The 15,187-nt window shown below is 37.8% G+C and overlaps 1 protein-coding gene across 3 annotated transcripts in view; it reads right to left on the reverse strand.

Moving 5' to 3' along the window:
• LOC122812312 (E3 ubiquitin-protein ligase Rnf220-like) overlaps nt 1-15,187 on the reverse strand; it is a 673,416-nt gene that overhangs the window by 299,949 nt on the left and 358,280 nt on the right. For all 3 annotated transcript variants that reach the window (XM_044084714.1, XM_044084713.1, XR_006366388.1), the window contains exon 6: nt 4,814-4,856. In XM_044084714.1, the coding sequence (XP_043940649.1) occupies nt 4,814-4,856 (43 nt within the window). The remainder of the gene's footprint in view (nt 1-4,813; nt 4,857-15,187) is intronic.

The following is a 15,187-nucleotide window of genomic DNA, read 5'->3' on the forward strand; positions in this document are numbered from 1 at the left end:
TCTTATAGGCCAATTTCATTGCTTAACAAAGACTATAAAGTCTTTATGTTAATATTAGAAGAATTAAAAAATCATTGATGCATATTACAAATGAGGACCAAACAGGATTCATATATAACAGACATACTCATAACAATATACAGAGAATATTAACGCTTATAGGTTTCTTAAACAGAGATAGCCAGGAAGCCCTTATAGTAGTATTAGTCATAGAAAAAGCCTTTGACACCCTCAGATGAGACTATCTTTTTAAGGCTTTAGAATTATTTGAATTTCCCCCTCAATTTCATTACACTAATAAAGAATATATATAAAGACAACATTGCTTATATAAAACTTGGGCCATTCACTTCAGAAGCCATTGAAATAACTAAAGGCACAAAACAAAGCTAGCCAATGTCACCTATTCTATTTGCACTGGCAATAGAATTATTTTCATCATCAATATGCAGCAATCCCAAAATAATATGTATTGATGTATATGGTCAACTTAATTCAAAAGTTATGTTATTTGCTGATGATGTTCTACTCACCTTATCTGTTTCAGAGAAATCTTTACGAGAATTAGATGAGATAGTAGAAATATTTTATCTTATTTCTGGACTCTGTTTTAACAAAACAAATCTAATTACATGTTCTTAAATAAAAAGAGGGATTTCCCAACAAATACAAAGCACATAATAGGTAAACAAGTTTCCACAATGAAGTATTTAGGAATAACATTAAGTGAAAATTTGGAATCAACATTAGTCATAAACTACAACAATATAACAAATAACATAAAAATGCAAATAGCAAAATGGAATAAAATGTATTTGAAATTTTAAGACAGACTGCAAATAATAAAAAATATTACTTCCAAAAATAAATTACATTACACAAGTTATTCCTTTGATACCAAACAAAAAACATTTAAAAGAAGTGAATAAAATCCTATTGAATTTCCTCTGGTTTCCAAAAAGTAGGATAGCTTATACACATCAGATCATGGGAAACGGGTGGAATCAACTTTCCAGATATAGAGACATACATAAAAGCGTCCATTTTCAGAACTATTATTAATTGGATGGACCCTAACTATTCTTCAATTTGAAAAACACTGCATACTATTATTTTCCTAAATGAAAACAAAATAATTAAAAATCTTATGTTAAATGAACAAAATAATAGGCTGTGGCATATACTGCTTGTCAACATTCAATATAATATTACAAAACCAATTAACCTAAAACTACGTAAATAACATCTATAATTTATTTAGAAGATTCACATGCACCAACACAGACATTAAAATATGGATGGACTTATTAATACCTTTTAGTTCCACAAAAAATCTTTTTAAACAAAATTCATAAAAATACTCTAACTGGGATATGAAAAACTTTGCTTGCTGGCAACATGGCATAAAGAATCAAGATGTAGTAAATATTCAACAAATCCAAAATATATTTGATATATCAAATGCAGATTGGTTGGTACTTCAAAGCATACTATCACATGCTCAAGATCTAAATAGAAAAAACCTTAATTCTTCCTATAAGACTAGTCCTAATCTTATAAGTCTTATGTTTGAAGTTATATACAACAATTATAATTGGACAAACCTAATTTCAAAAATATACATCATTTTGATAAACCATAAAACTAGCCCCAATTTAAAATTTTGGAATTTCATAACAAGAGGATATCAAACTAATCCATCAACTGAAAGTAAATCTAACCTCCTGTGCTCTATTAATTTAACACTCAGTTTAGAAGTGTGGAAAATATATACTTGGAAATTTATACACAGAGCATTTATCACACCTGATAAATTAACCAAATTCAACTCATTCAAAAATATCACTTGCTGGAGATGCTCACTAATATGTAAAGCAGATTGGATACATGTTTTTATGAATGTATTAATATTAAAAATTTTGGGAAGCTACCTTCACAGATTCTTTTGTTTTAACCAAATCCCTATTTTTTCTAAATGTTAATGACACTACAGAAATGAGTAAAAAAGACATAAACCTACTTTGATCCATACTATCTGTGGCAAGGAAATGTATAACAAGAAAATGGAAGTCATCACAAGAACCCACCTTGGAAGAATTCTTGAGACTGATGGAAGAAACAGCGTTTACTAGAAATCAAGGTTAAAAAACTGAGAATTTCCCCAAAAACCTGGATTAACAATCCTTGAAAAAAATTTCTTGCTCTTATTGAGGCACTAAAAATGGACCCAGACTGACTTTTAATGTGTAACTTATACATTTATATTGATTGAATATTACATTTTCCTTTTTTTCTACATTGTTACTTGTTCAGGCCAATTGTGCATAGTGTATATAAAAGGTTATAACATTTGTTTACACTGATGACTGTATGTCTAAATATTATTATATATAGAAAATAATAAAAAAAAATTGAAAACAAAAAGATCCCACTGAAATAGCCACACTCTTCAACACATATTTTATAAACATTATAGCCAACCTCACCACCAACTTCCCTCAAATACATCCTAACCCATCAGACCCTCCAACTACAACTACCTCCTCTCCCCACTCACATAACTTCTCTCTATCACCTATCTCCACTGCCAGTGTAAGGAAACTACTTCTGAAATGAAAAACATGCACTAATGCCCCTGCCAACCTGCCCCCAGAATTCCTTCACAAAGCAGCAAATTCAATAGCCTACTCTATCAGCTTACTTCTTAATAGGTCCACCCAAGAGTTTTATGTTCCCACCATTTGGAAAAAAGCATTTATCCTCCCACTGCACAAAGGAGGAAATAACACAGACATCTCTAACTTTTGACCCATTGCCATACTCTACCCTATCTCTAAGATTCTTGAAAAATGTATCCACAGACAATTCCTTAACTATCTACTTGACAATAACCTTCTGTCAGCAGCCCAGCATGGTTTTAGACCCGAGCATAGGACCACTACAGCTCTCATATCCTTCTGTGACTCAGTCAATCAGGCTCATGATGCCGGGAAACTTGTCTCCTCTCTTCTTCTCGACCTCTCCAAAGCCTTTGATACTATCTCTCACCCTCTTCTTAAAAAACTTGCCAACTTAGGGGTCTCTCTCTCTACCTTACACTGGTTTTCTAACTACCTCACAGACAGGCAACAAGCTACTAAGTGGCAGCACTCGTTCTCTCCTTTCCTAAACACCACTACCAGTGTTCCCCAAGGATCCATCTTATAACCCCTGCTATTTAATATTTTCATCAGACTTCCACTCCACTCTCACTCAAGAGAGCCATCCAATATGCAGATGATTCTACTATCATCTGCACTGCCAATTTTCCACAGGAACTCCTGAAACTAACCCAATCAGCCCTCACCTCCACCAAAAAAATGGATGTTTAACAACCACTTTGCCTTAAAACCTAAGAAAACTAAGCTTATGCTATTCACCCCCTAAGAAGAGCTTTACCATAAACAAAGAATCGTTTACTATTGTCTCCCAAGATAACAGTACCATTGAGGTTGTCACACACACTAAACTCCTAGGTGTCACTATAGATGAACACCTAATTTTTGACAACCATATTCACAAAAACATTAGAAAAATCACACCAAAAGCTGGGCATGCTATACCATCACAAAACGTTCCTCAGTTACCCCTCAAAACTAGCCCTGGCGTCCTCCTTCCTGCTCCCGTCTCTTATTTACGGTGCTCCTCTCTTTACCAACCTACAAGCCAGTCTTAAATCCAAACTAGACTCATGCTATAACAACATTGCAAAGTTCGCCACTAATAGATGACACATCTCACCACTGCACCGCTGTACAAAAACTTAATTGGCTAGAACTTCCCATCTTATTACATACATACAACTAACAACTGCCCACAGACTAATATCCAACCCATCCAGCTGCCCTGCCCTCTCTACTCTGTTTACTCTTTACCACCCTAATAGATTTATCCACTCTGACAAGCAAATGCTCTTGCAAGTAGCAAATCCAAACCTCTACACTGGTCAAATCCTTTTCCACTGCTGAACTATGGAACTCTCTGCCACCTTCACTGAGATCCACCAGCAATGTATCTATCTTTAAAAAAAGCTTGCAACAACATCTTTCCTCACAGTGGCTATGTCCATGTACTGGTTCCTCGCAGTCTATAACGTGAAATTATCTCTCCCCTAATACTACTCCCAGCTTTCCTACCTCCGTCCTATATCACCTTCTAAAACTTGTAAAACTTCACTTGTATCCTTGAAGGATAATCTACTTCTGTACCTATGTAACAATGTAATATCAGTAAAAAAGATTTATGTTTAGCCACTTTGCCTTCTGTCTTAAAAGAAAATGTGTTATCAAAATGTATATACTGTACAAATAATTGTATTTACCAACTATGTGCTTATCAAAATGTATTTTATGAATTATAGAACTGTACTGTATGATTGTATTGAATTATGCGGCGGTTTTCTCCCCGGGCCTCCACTGAAAATGGGTACTGTTGACACAGTGGACCTTCCCGGTTAACAAATGTAAATACCTAAAATAAATAAATAGTATGTGGCACAGAAAAAACAGTAGGAAAGGTAAGCCATGAATGAAGGGTTACAGTATAAATAGTGATGGAAGGGATGCTATTTGGAAAGGTATGCCATGAATGAAGGGTTACAGTACAAATAGTGTTGGAAGGGATGCTAACATTGCTTGGAGAGTACTAGACATATAAATATGTTATTAATCATTATGAATTATTGCTAATTTCATGTATAATTAGCTCTGATGGCAATCCATAGTCTAAGGCTTTGAGGAAAAAAAAAACAAGGGGCAACACACTTTTCACTTACCTCCAAGCCTGGCCTCTCTGTTCTGTTTCACCTGCATAAACACCTGTAGAAAAAGAAAGTTATGAATATACTAGCAGATCTTACAATATAATGTTTCACATTCAGTTGAGCTTCATTTGATGAAATTATACAAATTATTATCCAGTACTTCACTGACTGCATTAACTGATGATGTTTCTGGTACACAGTAATTATGAAGCAATGTTTCTGCTTCTCTCATCTGATACATTAATAGCTAAAGTATAGTGCCGATGTATATCACAATACAAAGATACAGGAGTGATAGTATCATCTCGTGTATCATCACAGTACCACTCATGTGTATTCACAATACAAAGATACAGGAGTGATAGTATCATCTCATGTATCATCACAGTACCACTCATGTGTATATCACAATACAAAGATACAGAAGTGATAGTATCATCTCGTGTATCATCACAGTGCCACTCGTGTATATCACAATACAAAGATACAGGAGTGATAGTATCATCTCGTGTATCATCACAGTACCACTCATGTGTATATCACAATACAAAGATACAGGAGTGATAGTATCATCTCGTGTATCATCACAGTACCACTCATGTGTATATCACAATACAAAGATACAGGAGTGATAGTATCATCTCGTGTATCATCACAGTACCACTCGTGTATATCACAATACAAAGATACAGGAGTGATAGTATCATCTCGTGTATCATCACAGTACCACTCATGTCAAATATATTTCTATATACCACAGTCCTGGACATCCACAAGTTCTTAATGCTCAATTTTTTTTTTTGCGCGTGTTTTCTGCTCCCTCTGTACATGTTTTATTTTTCATTTATTTCCCTTTGTTAATTGGGATAGTCTGACTGGGTAGGGCCCATTTCTGTAGCAGCTTTAGAAAAAAATGTTTTACACAAAGAGCACAGTATATAATGGATCATTTCCTCCTGGGTTACTACAGAAATGGTTCAAACCACATCAAAGAAAAGACAAGGAAATCCACTGGCAGGACATGCAGTTCTTTTATTACATCCGTTCTGGTCCCTCGGCTTTTCGCCTTCTGTTGGACTACAGAAATGGGTCTAAACCCAGTGGGATGTCTCACTAATTGAGCAGCTAATCAGTCAAACAATCAATCAGACAGTAAGATATAATTAATCAATCTATGTATAAATAAATAACTGCTGCTGCAGTTTCATCAGACACAAGGACGATCTGCCCACTTGTTTGTTGTATTGACTAAAACCATGTTAGTGATTAGAGTTGTATGATGTTGCAAGAATATAATGCACCTTCCCGCATACTTTATGGTCATTCACATACTGCTTAGTGCTGGAAAAAAAGTGATGTATTCATTGGAGGTCCAGTATCTGGTCTGCACAGGTCCCTTGTTTATTGACCCAAACATGCACTCTACAGCCAACACTGTCTGCACTGAAAATCAGACCCAGGATTAGAAGATCAAGCCTATTAGTAGCTCATAGCATTAATCCTTTGCTCAAAATACCCAGGCATGTTCTCTGGAAATACTTCTGTTCTCACACAGCTGTGAGGAAACTGACCATTTTAAAGCTTGCTATAACTTGGCAATGCTTTGAAAATGATGAATTTACACCCCCACCTCTCCTTCCACACCCAGGCAACAATGGCTCCCCATCTTTTACCTCAGCTTTCTACTACAGCATTTTACTTCTGTTCTTTCGTGCATCTTTTACTAAGTTTTCCCTTCTTAACTTTCACTAATGTGTTCTGCCCCTATTAGTGCATCATGCATGGTTTTATAACTCTGACAAACTGCATGGATATTTGTAAATACCTTTCTGAACCAGCTATATAATTTTACATGCTTCATCTTCATACTTAATTTAGTTTATTGTATCTTAATCCACATATGTAAATCTGTGTATGTAGTCATAAGTTTAAAGAAGGTAGATGAAATTGTACTTTGATGTTGATCAGAATAGGGTCATTGCTGAAATGGGTCACTGGACTCACATAGATATCAACTTAATAAATAAATGCAATCATTCGTTCAACTTGGGTCCTGAAACCATTAATGAAACCACAGTCCTTCAGGTGAAGTAATGTTTATTTGTGTTATGAATCTTGGGTCCTGAAACCATTAATGAAACTACAGTCCTTCAGGTGAAGTAATGTTTATTTGTATTATGAATCTTGGGTCCTGAAACCATTAATGAAACCACAGTCCTTCAGGTGAAGTAACGTTTATTTGTGTTATGAATTTTGAAAAATGGTGAAAATCTGCACAATGTACATTACCATGTTAGATCAACGTGGAACAGTGCAAAATTACTTTGTAAACAAAACAATGAATTGTTATGCTTCGGTGTAAAGCTGCTCAAAGATGCACATAAGATGTAAATCTAAAGGTTCAGGTTGCTATTACAGCATGTGCACATATGGCTATGGTGGGATATGCATGTTGATGTATTATAAATCGATATAAAAGTGGACAGGTGCAATTATTGCTGTAGTACATGTAGATGTAGCCAATGAGGAGGTTTAATTATACCTGTATTATGCATGTGGCTATAGACATGATGTGGTGTGATTAACCCCTTATTATATGCAGATATAACCTAGATAGAACCACAATGATTACATCTGTGCTTCATACACATATTGCTGTATAACATTGGATATAATATGCATGTATCTATGGTGAGGTAGGATTGGCTTTGTATTCTATGCTCATATAACTTGGATACAGTTATGCTGAGGTGTGATTATGCTGTGTTATACAGGAGTATAAAATTAATTCAGTAAAGGTAAGATGTAATTAATGTTGTGCTTTATCTGCGTATAACAATGGGGATAACCATGGTAATGTGTGATTATTGCAGTGTTAACTGCATCTAGCACAGACACAGTCATATTGCATGAGATTTGTTCTGTGTTATATTTGAGTATAAAGTAGATTCAGCCACAGTGAGGAATCATTATTGGTATGTTACATTTTGATAAAATGTGGATACAGCCATGGTAGAGTGCATTTCCTTATTTTGTTGTGTTCCTGCATTTAAATTGAAAATGCTGTAAATTTTATTTGGTTATTGACATTCTGTTAATTCACCATCTTCTTAGGTTCATAGGTCATAGGTTCATAGGTTCATAGTTGTGTACTAGGCCAATGACCCTGGAGCCTTTATAAGCCTAGCCCAAAAAAATTTCCCTGGCACCATGCCACCCAATGTTAGTTCACAGTGCCTCTGTCCAGAAGGGCAACTGGAGTGATCCGTTGGGTGAACTTCCTGTTACTCATCCACTCGTCAAGATTTCTCTTGAAGAAGATCAGCAATGTGCTCTGCTTGAAATGAATGGGAAGCTTATTTCAGAGTATGGGCAGTCTTTGGGAGATGAACCTGTCCCTCCAGCATGTTCTGTTGATTGTGGTAGTGAGGTTGTGATGTCTGGAGTGTGTGGCATGGGAGGATTAGGATTTTTTTAGGTGTGGCATTTCAAGCAGGGCTGGGTCAGACATAACTTTGTAAATCAAGCAGAGATCACTTCTGAGTAGACGATAAGAGACTGAGAACAGCTGACGTTTCCTGAGTCTGTCCATGTAGGACTTGTGTTTAAGGCCTAGGATACTTTTTGTGAGGTACTTTTGTGGCCTCTCCAGGTGTTGTAGATGTCTGATCAGGTACATGCCAAATGGGGCATTGTATTCGATTATTGGAATAATGAAGGATGAGTAGAGAGGGATGATGACCTCTTTCTTTCTGGATGTGAACCCTTTGGTTATAAGATATGCCATGTAGAAGGACTTTCTGACCACAGTGGCAATGTGGTGGTCGAAGGTGAGGTGGCGGTCAACCTCGGTGCCCAGATCCCTTATGGCCCTTTCAGTGTTTAGTGGGCTCCCCTCGACATGGTAATTTGTGGGAGCTGAGTTTTTTCCAAAGGGAATGATAATGCATTTTTTGGCATTAAGGTTATGGCCATGGTTCCAACACCAGTCACTGGTCTCAGAGATGCCCTATTGTAGGATGTCTGTATCATTTGGGGAGTTGATAATGACTCCTACCTTGCAGTCATCAGTGAACTTGGTCAGCCAGAGTCCCTCTCTGTTGGCCTGTACTTCTGAGAAGTAGATGTCAAACAGGAGAGAGCCCAGGACCAAGCCCTGTGGGACTCAACTCCTGACTGGTTGACAGTCTGACATGGAATCCACAACTTTCACTTTGTGGGTACTGTCTGTGAGCCAATTTGCAACTCACCTAGTGATATAAGGATTGATGCCTAGTTTGGTGAGTTTATCAATGATACCCAAGTGGGGAATGGTATCAAAGGCCTTGGCCAGGTCGAGGTAGGCTGTATGCACTGCCTTACCCTCATCCACAGCCTTGGTGAGTGCCTTGAAGAAGTCAACCAGATTTGGCAGGCAGGATCTTCCCTTGACAAAGCCAAACTGTGTGGTGTCAAGAGTTTGGAGATTGCCTGTGTCTTTGTTGAGCAGGTCCATGATGATGTGCTCCATAGCTTTGCATACCAGACTCATCAGGCTAATGGGGCAGTAGTTCTCAGGGTCTGTAGTTGTTCCCCCTTTGTGGAGAGGGATGACTGTAGCAGTGCACCATTTGTTAGGGAAAAAGCCTGAGGTAAGGCTGTTATTGAACAGGGCACATAGGTGTGGGGCAAGTTTGTTTTGTAGCTCATGTAGGATGCAGCCAGGGATATTATCATGTCACATCGATGCTGTATTCTTGGCTTTGGACAATGCAGCTTTTACCTGTGCTGCAGAAATGGTGGGTATCAGGCTTTCTTCTTGTATTGTTTTAGGGCCTTTGGTGGTGGAGAGTGGTAAAGTTGGCACTGAATCTGTCGGCCAGCATTTTGGCTATGTATGTTGGCTCAGTATAGGAGGTACCATTGTGCAATAACTTGGAGCAAATATCGGTATTGCCTTGGAGGTTCTTGATATAGTTATAGAAGGCTTTGTGTTTTTTTTGGTGTCAGCCACAATTCTGCCTTCATAGCTGGCTTTAGAGGATTTGATAAGGGATCTCAAATTTTTGTTGAGTCAGGCAAGGGAGTTTTTCCAGTCTTGTGACTTCATTTTTTTTCTGCAACAGTTTCTTCCTTCTGTTGTAGAGTTTACTGGGGACTACAAGATTAGCTTCCTTTTTTTGGAGGAGTGCATCTTGGTTCTATTTGGTATGGCAAGGTCCATGCATTTGTGTACATGCTCATACAGTGCAGTGGTGTATGATTCTGCAGTCGTACAGCTATTTTCCATTGGCACGGGTGCCAAGAAATTACCCACCTCTGTTTTAGGAGCCCAAACATCAGCTTTGGAGAAGTTTTTCAGGGTGGTCACCTTGGTGGGGGATGTAAGTGAGATGGAGATTTCCATGGTAATCAGTTTGTGGTCATATTTAACCAGGGAGGAGTTGACTATAGGTGTGGATCAATGGTCTCCCATGTTGGTGATAACCAGGTCGAGGATGTTGTGTCCTCTAGTGGGGGTCAGAATGAGCTGGTCCAGGGCACTGGAAATGATAAATTCTAGGAAGCATTGGGCCTGTACATTGGTGCTAGAATAGTTTTCCCAGTTGATGGAAGGGTAGTTGAAGTCACCCAGTATGGGAGTATTGAGCTGGACCTTGATAGATTCCAGGGTGTTTAGGAAGTTGGAGTGAGAGTCAAGGAACATGGTTGAGGTTTTATAGCAGGCTATGACTTGTATTGCCATCTTATCCAGTGTTAATTGTACCTGAAGTATCTCGGATGCATTATTCTGGGCTACCAGTCTAGAGGTGTGTACATCCTTTATGAATATGGAGACACCACCACCTTTGGAGCTTTCAACTGTATTCTGGGGCTGAAAGGTATGGCATGAGTTGTAGCCAGGGAGTGCAGGAGTGCTTTGCTGAGTTGTGATTATTACTGCGCTACAAGTAGCTGCAAAAAAGGTGAGGTGTGATAATAAGATTAATGTTAATTATATGTGAATATAATGTGCATGCCCATGGCAAGGTGTGATTATTACAAATCATATGCAGATATAATGTGGTACACCCATGGTGAAAAGTGATTATGAAATTACTGTCATATTACATGCTGATATAACCTGGTACACTGATGGTGGACTGTGCTTGCTGCTGTGTTATATGGAGATGTAAAAGGCTACACTAACTGAGAGGAGTGATTACCAGATTACTGTTGTATTACATGTGGATATAGCATGCCACAGCCATGGTGAGGTGTGATTATTGCTGTATTACACCCTAACTGAGGTATGATTATCAGATTACTGTGGTATTACATGTGGATATAACATACCACACCCATGATGAGGTATGATTATGGCAGTGTTATGTACAGGTATAACCATGTTATATAGACGTATAATGTGATACACCTAAACTGAGGTGTAGCTACCAGATTAATATGGTATTACATGTGAATAAAATCTACTGCATCCATGCTGAAGTATGATTTTTGCAGCATTATGTATGAGTATAATGTACCACACCCATGGTAAGGTGTGGTTACCACATTATTCTTGTATTACATGTAGATATAATGTGCCACACCCATGGTGAGATGTAATTACCAGATTACTATGATATTACATGTAAAATATAATGTGCCACAGCCATGCTGAGGTATGATTTTTGCAGCGTTATGTATGAGTATAATGTACCACACGCATGGCAAGGTGTGATTACCATATTATTCTTGTATTGCATGTAGATATAATGTGCCACACCCATGGTAAACTGTGATTACTGTTGTACTATATACAGGTATAATGTGCCATACCCATACTGAGGTGTGATTACCAGATTGCTTTTGTATTACATGTGGATATAATGCACCACACCCATGGTGAGGTGTGATTACCAGATTATTCTTGTATTACATGTAGATATAATGTGCCACTCTCATGGTGAGGTGAGATTACCAGATTACTGTTGTATTACATGTGGATATAATGTGCCACACCCATAGTGAGGTGTGATTATTGCTGTACTATATACAGGCATAATGTGCTATACCCATACTGAGGTGTGATTACCAGATTGCTTTTGTATTACATGTGGATATAATGCACCACACCCATGGTGAGGTGAGATTACCAGATTATTATTGTATTACATGTAGATATAATGTGCCACTCTAATGATGAGGTGAGATTACCAGATTACTGTTGTATTACATGTGGATATAATGTACCACACCCATAGTGAGGTGTGATTATTGCTGTACTATATACAGGCATAATGTGCCATACCCATACTGAGGTGTGATTACCAGATTGCTTTTGTATTACATGTGGATATAATGCACCACACCCATGGTGAGTTGTGATTACCAGATTATTTTTGTATTAGATGTAAATATAATGTGCCACACCCATGGTGAGGTGAGATTACCAGATTACCGTTGTATTACATGTAGATATTATGTGCCACACCCATGGTGAGGTGTGATTACTAGATTATTGTTGTATTACATGTGGATATAATGTGCCAAACCCATGGTAAGGTGTGATTATTGTTGTACTATATGCAGGTATAATGTGCCATACCCATACTGAGGTGTGATTACTAGATTATTGTTGTATTACATGTGGATATAATGTGCCACACCCATGGTGAGGTGTGATTATTGTTGTACTATATGCAGGTATAATGTGCCATACCCATACTGAGGTGTGATTACTAGATTATTGTTGTATTACATGTAGATATAATGTGCCAAACCCATGGTAAGGTGTTATTATTATTGTACTATACACAGGTATAATGTGCTATACCCATACTGAGGTGTGATTACCAGATTGCTTTTGGAGGTGTGATTACTAGATTATTGTTGTATTACATGTGGATACAATGTGCCAAACCCATGGTAAGGTGTGATTATTGTTGTACTATACACAGGTATAATGTGCCATACCCATACTGAGGTGTGATTACTAGATTGCTTTTGTATTACATGTGGATATAATGCACCACACCCATGGTGAGGTGTGATTACCAGATTATTCTTGTATTACATGTAGATATTATGTGCCACTCCCATACTGAGGTGTTGAGGTGTAACTACCAGATTACTGTTGTATTACATGTGAATATAATATGCCACAGCCATACTGAGGTGTGATTACTGCTGTACTATATACAGGTATAATGTGCCACTCCCATAGTGAAGTGTGATTATTTCTGTACTTTATACAAGTATAATATAGTATACGCATGCTGAGGCGTGATCACTGCAGACATCATAGGTAGTTAACAGGCATGCAGACCAGGACACCATTAAGAAGTTTAGCCAAAATACCAAACTGCACCAAAGAGCACTGTTTGGTTAAATGCTAAGCTCAGGGTCATGCAGAAAACCCATGCAGATGGAAAGATTCAAACTCTGTACTCTACAGCCAAGAAACTCTTAGATGGGGGAATAATGAGCCAACCCCACGCTAAGATGTGATTACCAGATTACTGTTGTATTACATGTTGATATAATATGCCACACCCATACTGAGGTGTGATTACCAGAGTACTGTTGTATTACATTGTGGATATAATGTGCCACTCCCATGGTGAGGTGTGATTACCAGATTACTGTTGTATTACATGTAGAAATAGTGTGGCACACCCATGGTGAAATGTGATTACCAGATTACGGTTGTATTATATCCATCCATTCATCCACAACCCCTTTTGCATATTTTAGCACATGGGATCGGAGTATCACTTCAACAGTAACAATTATGTAGAGCCAGGGTTTACACAATGGGATAGCTAGTGCTGTCACAGTAGTTCTTCCACATCACAAACATGCAACCACACTCACACCTATGACCACTTTAGAGTGTCCAATCCACTTACTGTACATCTTTATAATATGAGAAGAAACTAGAGCACTTGGAGGAAACCCACACAAACACATGGAGGACATGCAGACTCCACACAGAAGGTAACCCATCCAAGATCTGAAGCAGGCCTCTTGCTGTGAGATGACAACACTGTCTGCTGCACCCCACTCTTCATAGTTACCAGATTACTGTTACATTATATGTAGATATAGCATGGCACACCCATGGTGATGTATGATTACTGTTACATTATATGTAGATGGAATGTGATAAACTCATGGTCAGGTGTAAATACCAGACATGTAATTATTGGTGTGTCATATAATGAGATACACTCATGGTGAGGTGTGATTAGCAAATTACAGTCGTATTGCATGTCGACATAACATGGCATACCCATGGTGATGTAAGATTATTGCTGTGTTATATGTGTCTGTAATGTACTACACTTGTGATTATAAGACTACTGGTATATTACATGTAGATATAACATGGCACACCCATGGTGATGTATGATTACTGCTGTGTTATATGACGATGTAATGTACAATACCAATTGTGAGGAGTGATTACCAGGCTACTGGTGTATTACATGTAGATATAGCATGGCACATCCATGGTGATGTGTGATTACTCCTGTGTTATATGGGGGTGTAATGCACAATACCAATCATGAGTAGTGATTACCAGGCTACTGGTGTATTACATGTAGAAATAACGTGGCGCACCCGTGGTGATGTATGATTACTATTGTGTTATATGAGGGTGTAATGTATGATATCAATCGTGAGGAGTGATTACCAAGCTACTGATGTATAATATGTACATATAACATGGCACACCCATGGTGATGTATGATTACTGTTGTGTTATATGGGGGTGTAATGTACAATACTAATTATGAGTAGTGATTACCAAGCTACTGGTGTATTACATGCAGATATAACAGGGCACATCCATGGTGATGTATGATTATTGCTGTGTTATATGAGGGTATAATGTATGATACCAATCATGAGTAGTGAATAGCAGGCTACTGGTATATAATATGTACAAATAACATGGCACACCCATGGTGCTGTATGATTACTGCTGTGTCATATGAGGGTGTAATGTACAATACCAATCATGAATAGTGATTACCAGGCTACTGGTGTATTACATGTAGATATAACATGGCACACCCATGGTGATGTATGATTACTGTTGTGTTATATGAGGGTATCATCTACAATATGTACAATACCAATCATGAGGAGTGATTACCAGGCTACTGGTGTATAATATGTACATATAACATAGCATACCCATGGTGATGTGTGATTACTGCTGTGTTATATGAGGATGTAATATACGATACCAATCATGAGTAGTGATTACCAGGCTACTGGTGCATAATATGTAGATATAGCATGGCACATCCATGGTGATGTATGATTACTGTTGTGTTATATGAGGGTGTAATGTACGATACCATTCGTGAGTAGTGATTACCAGGCTACTGGTGTATAATATGTACATATAACATG

This window comes from Protopterus annectens, chromosome 9.part0 (assembly GCF_019279795.1).
Source record: "Protopterus annectens isolate FY-2018-M chromosome 9.part0, PAN1.0, whole genome shotgun sequence".
Classification (NCBI taxonomy): domain Eukaryota; kingdom Metazoa; phylum Chordata; order Ceratodontiformes; family Protopteridae; genus Protopterus; species Protopterus annectens.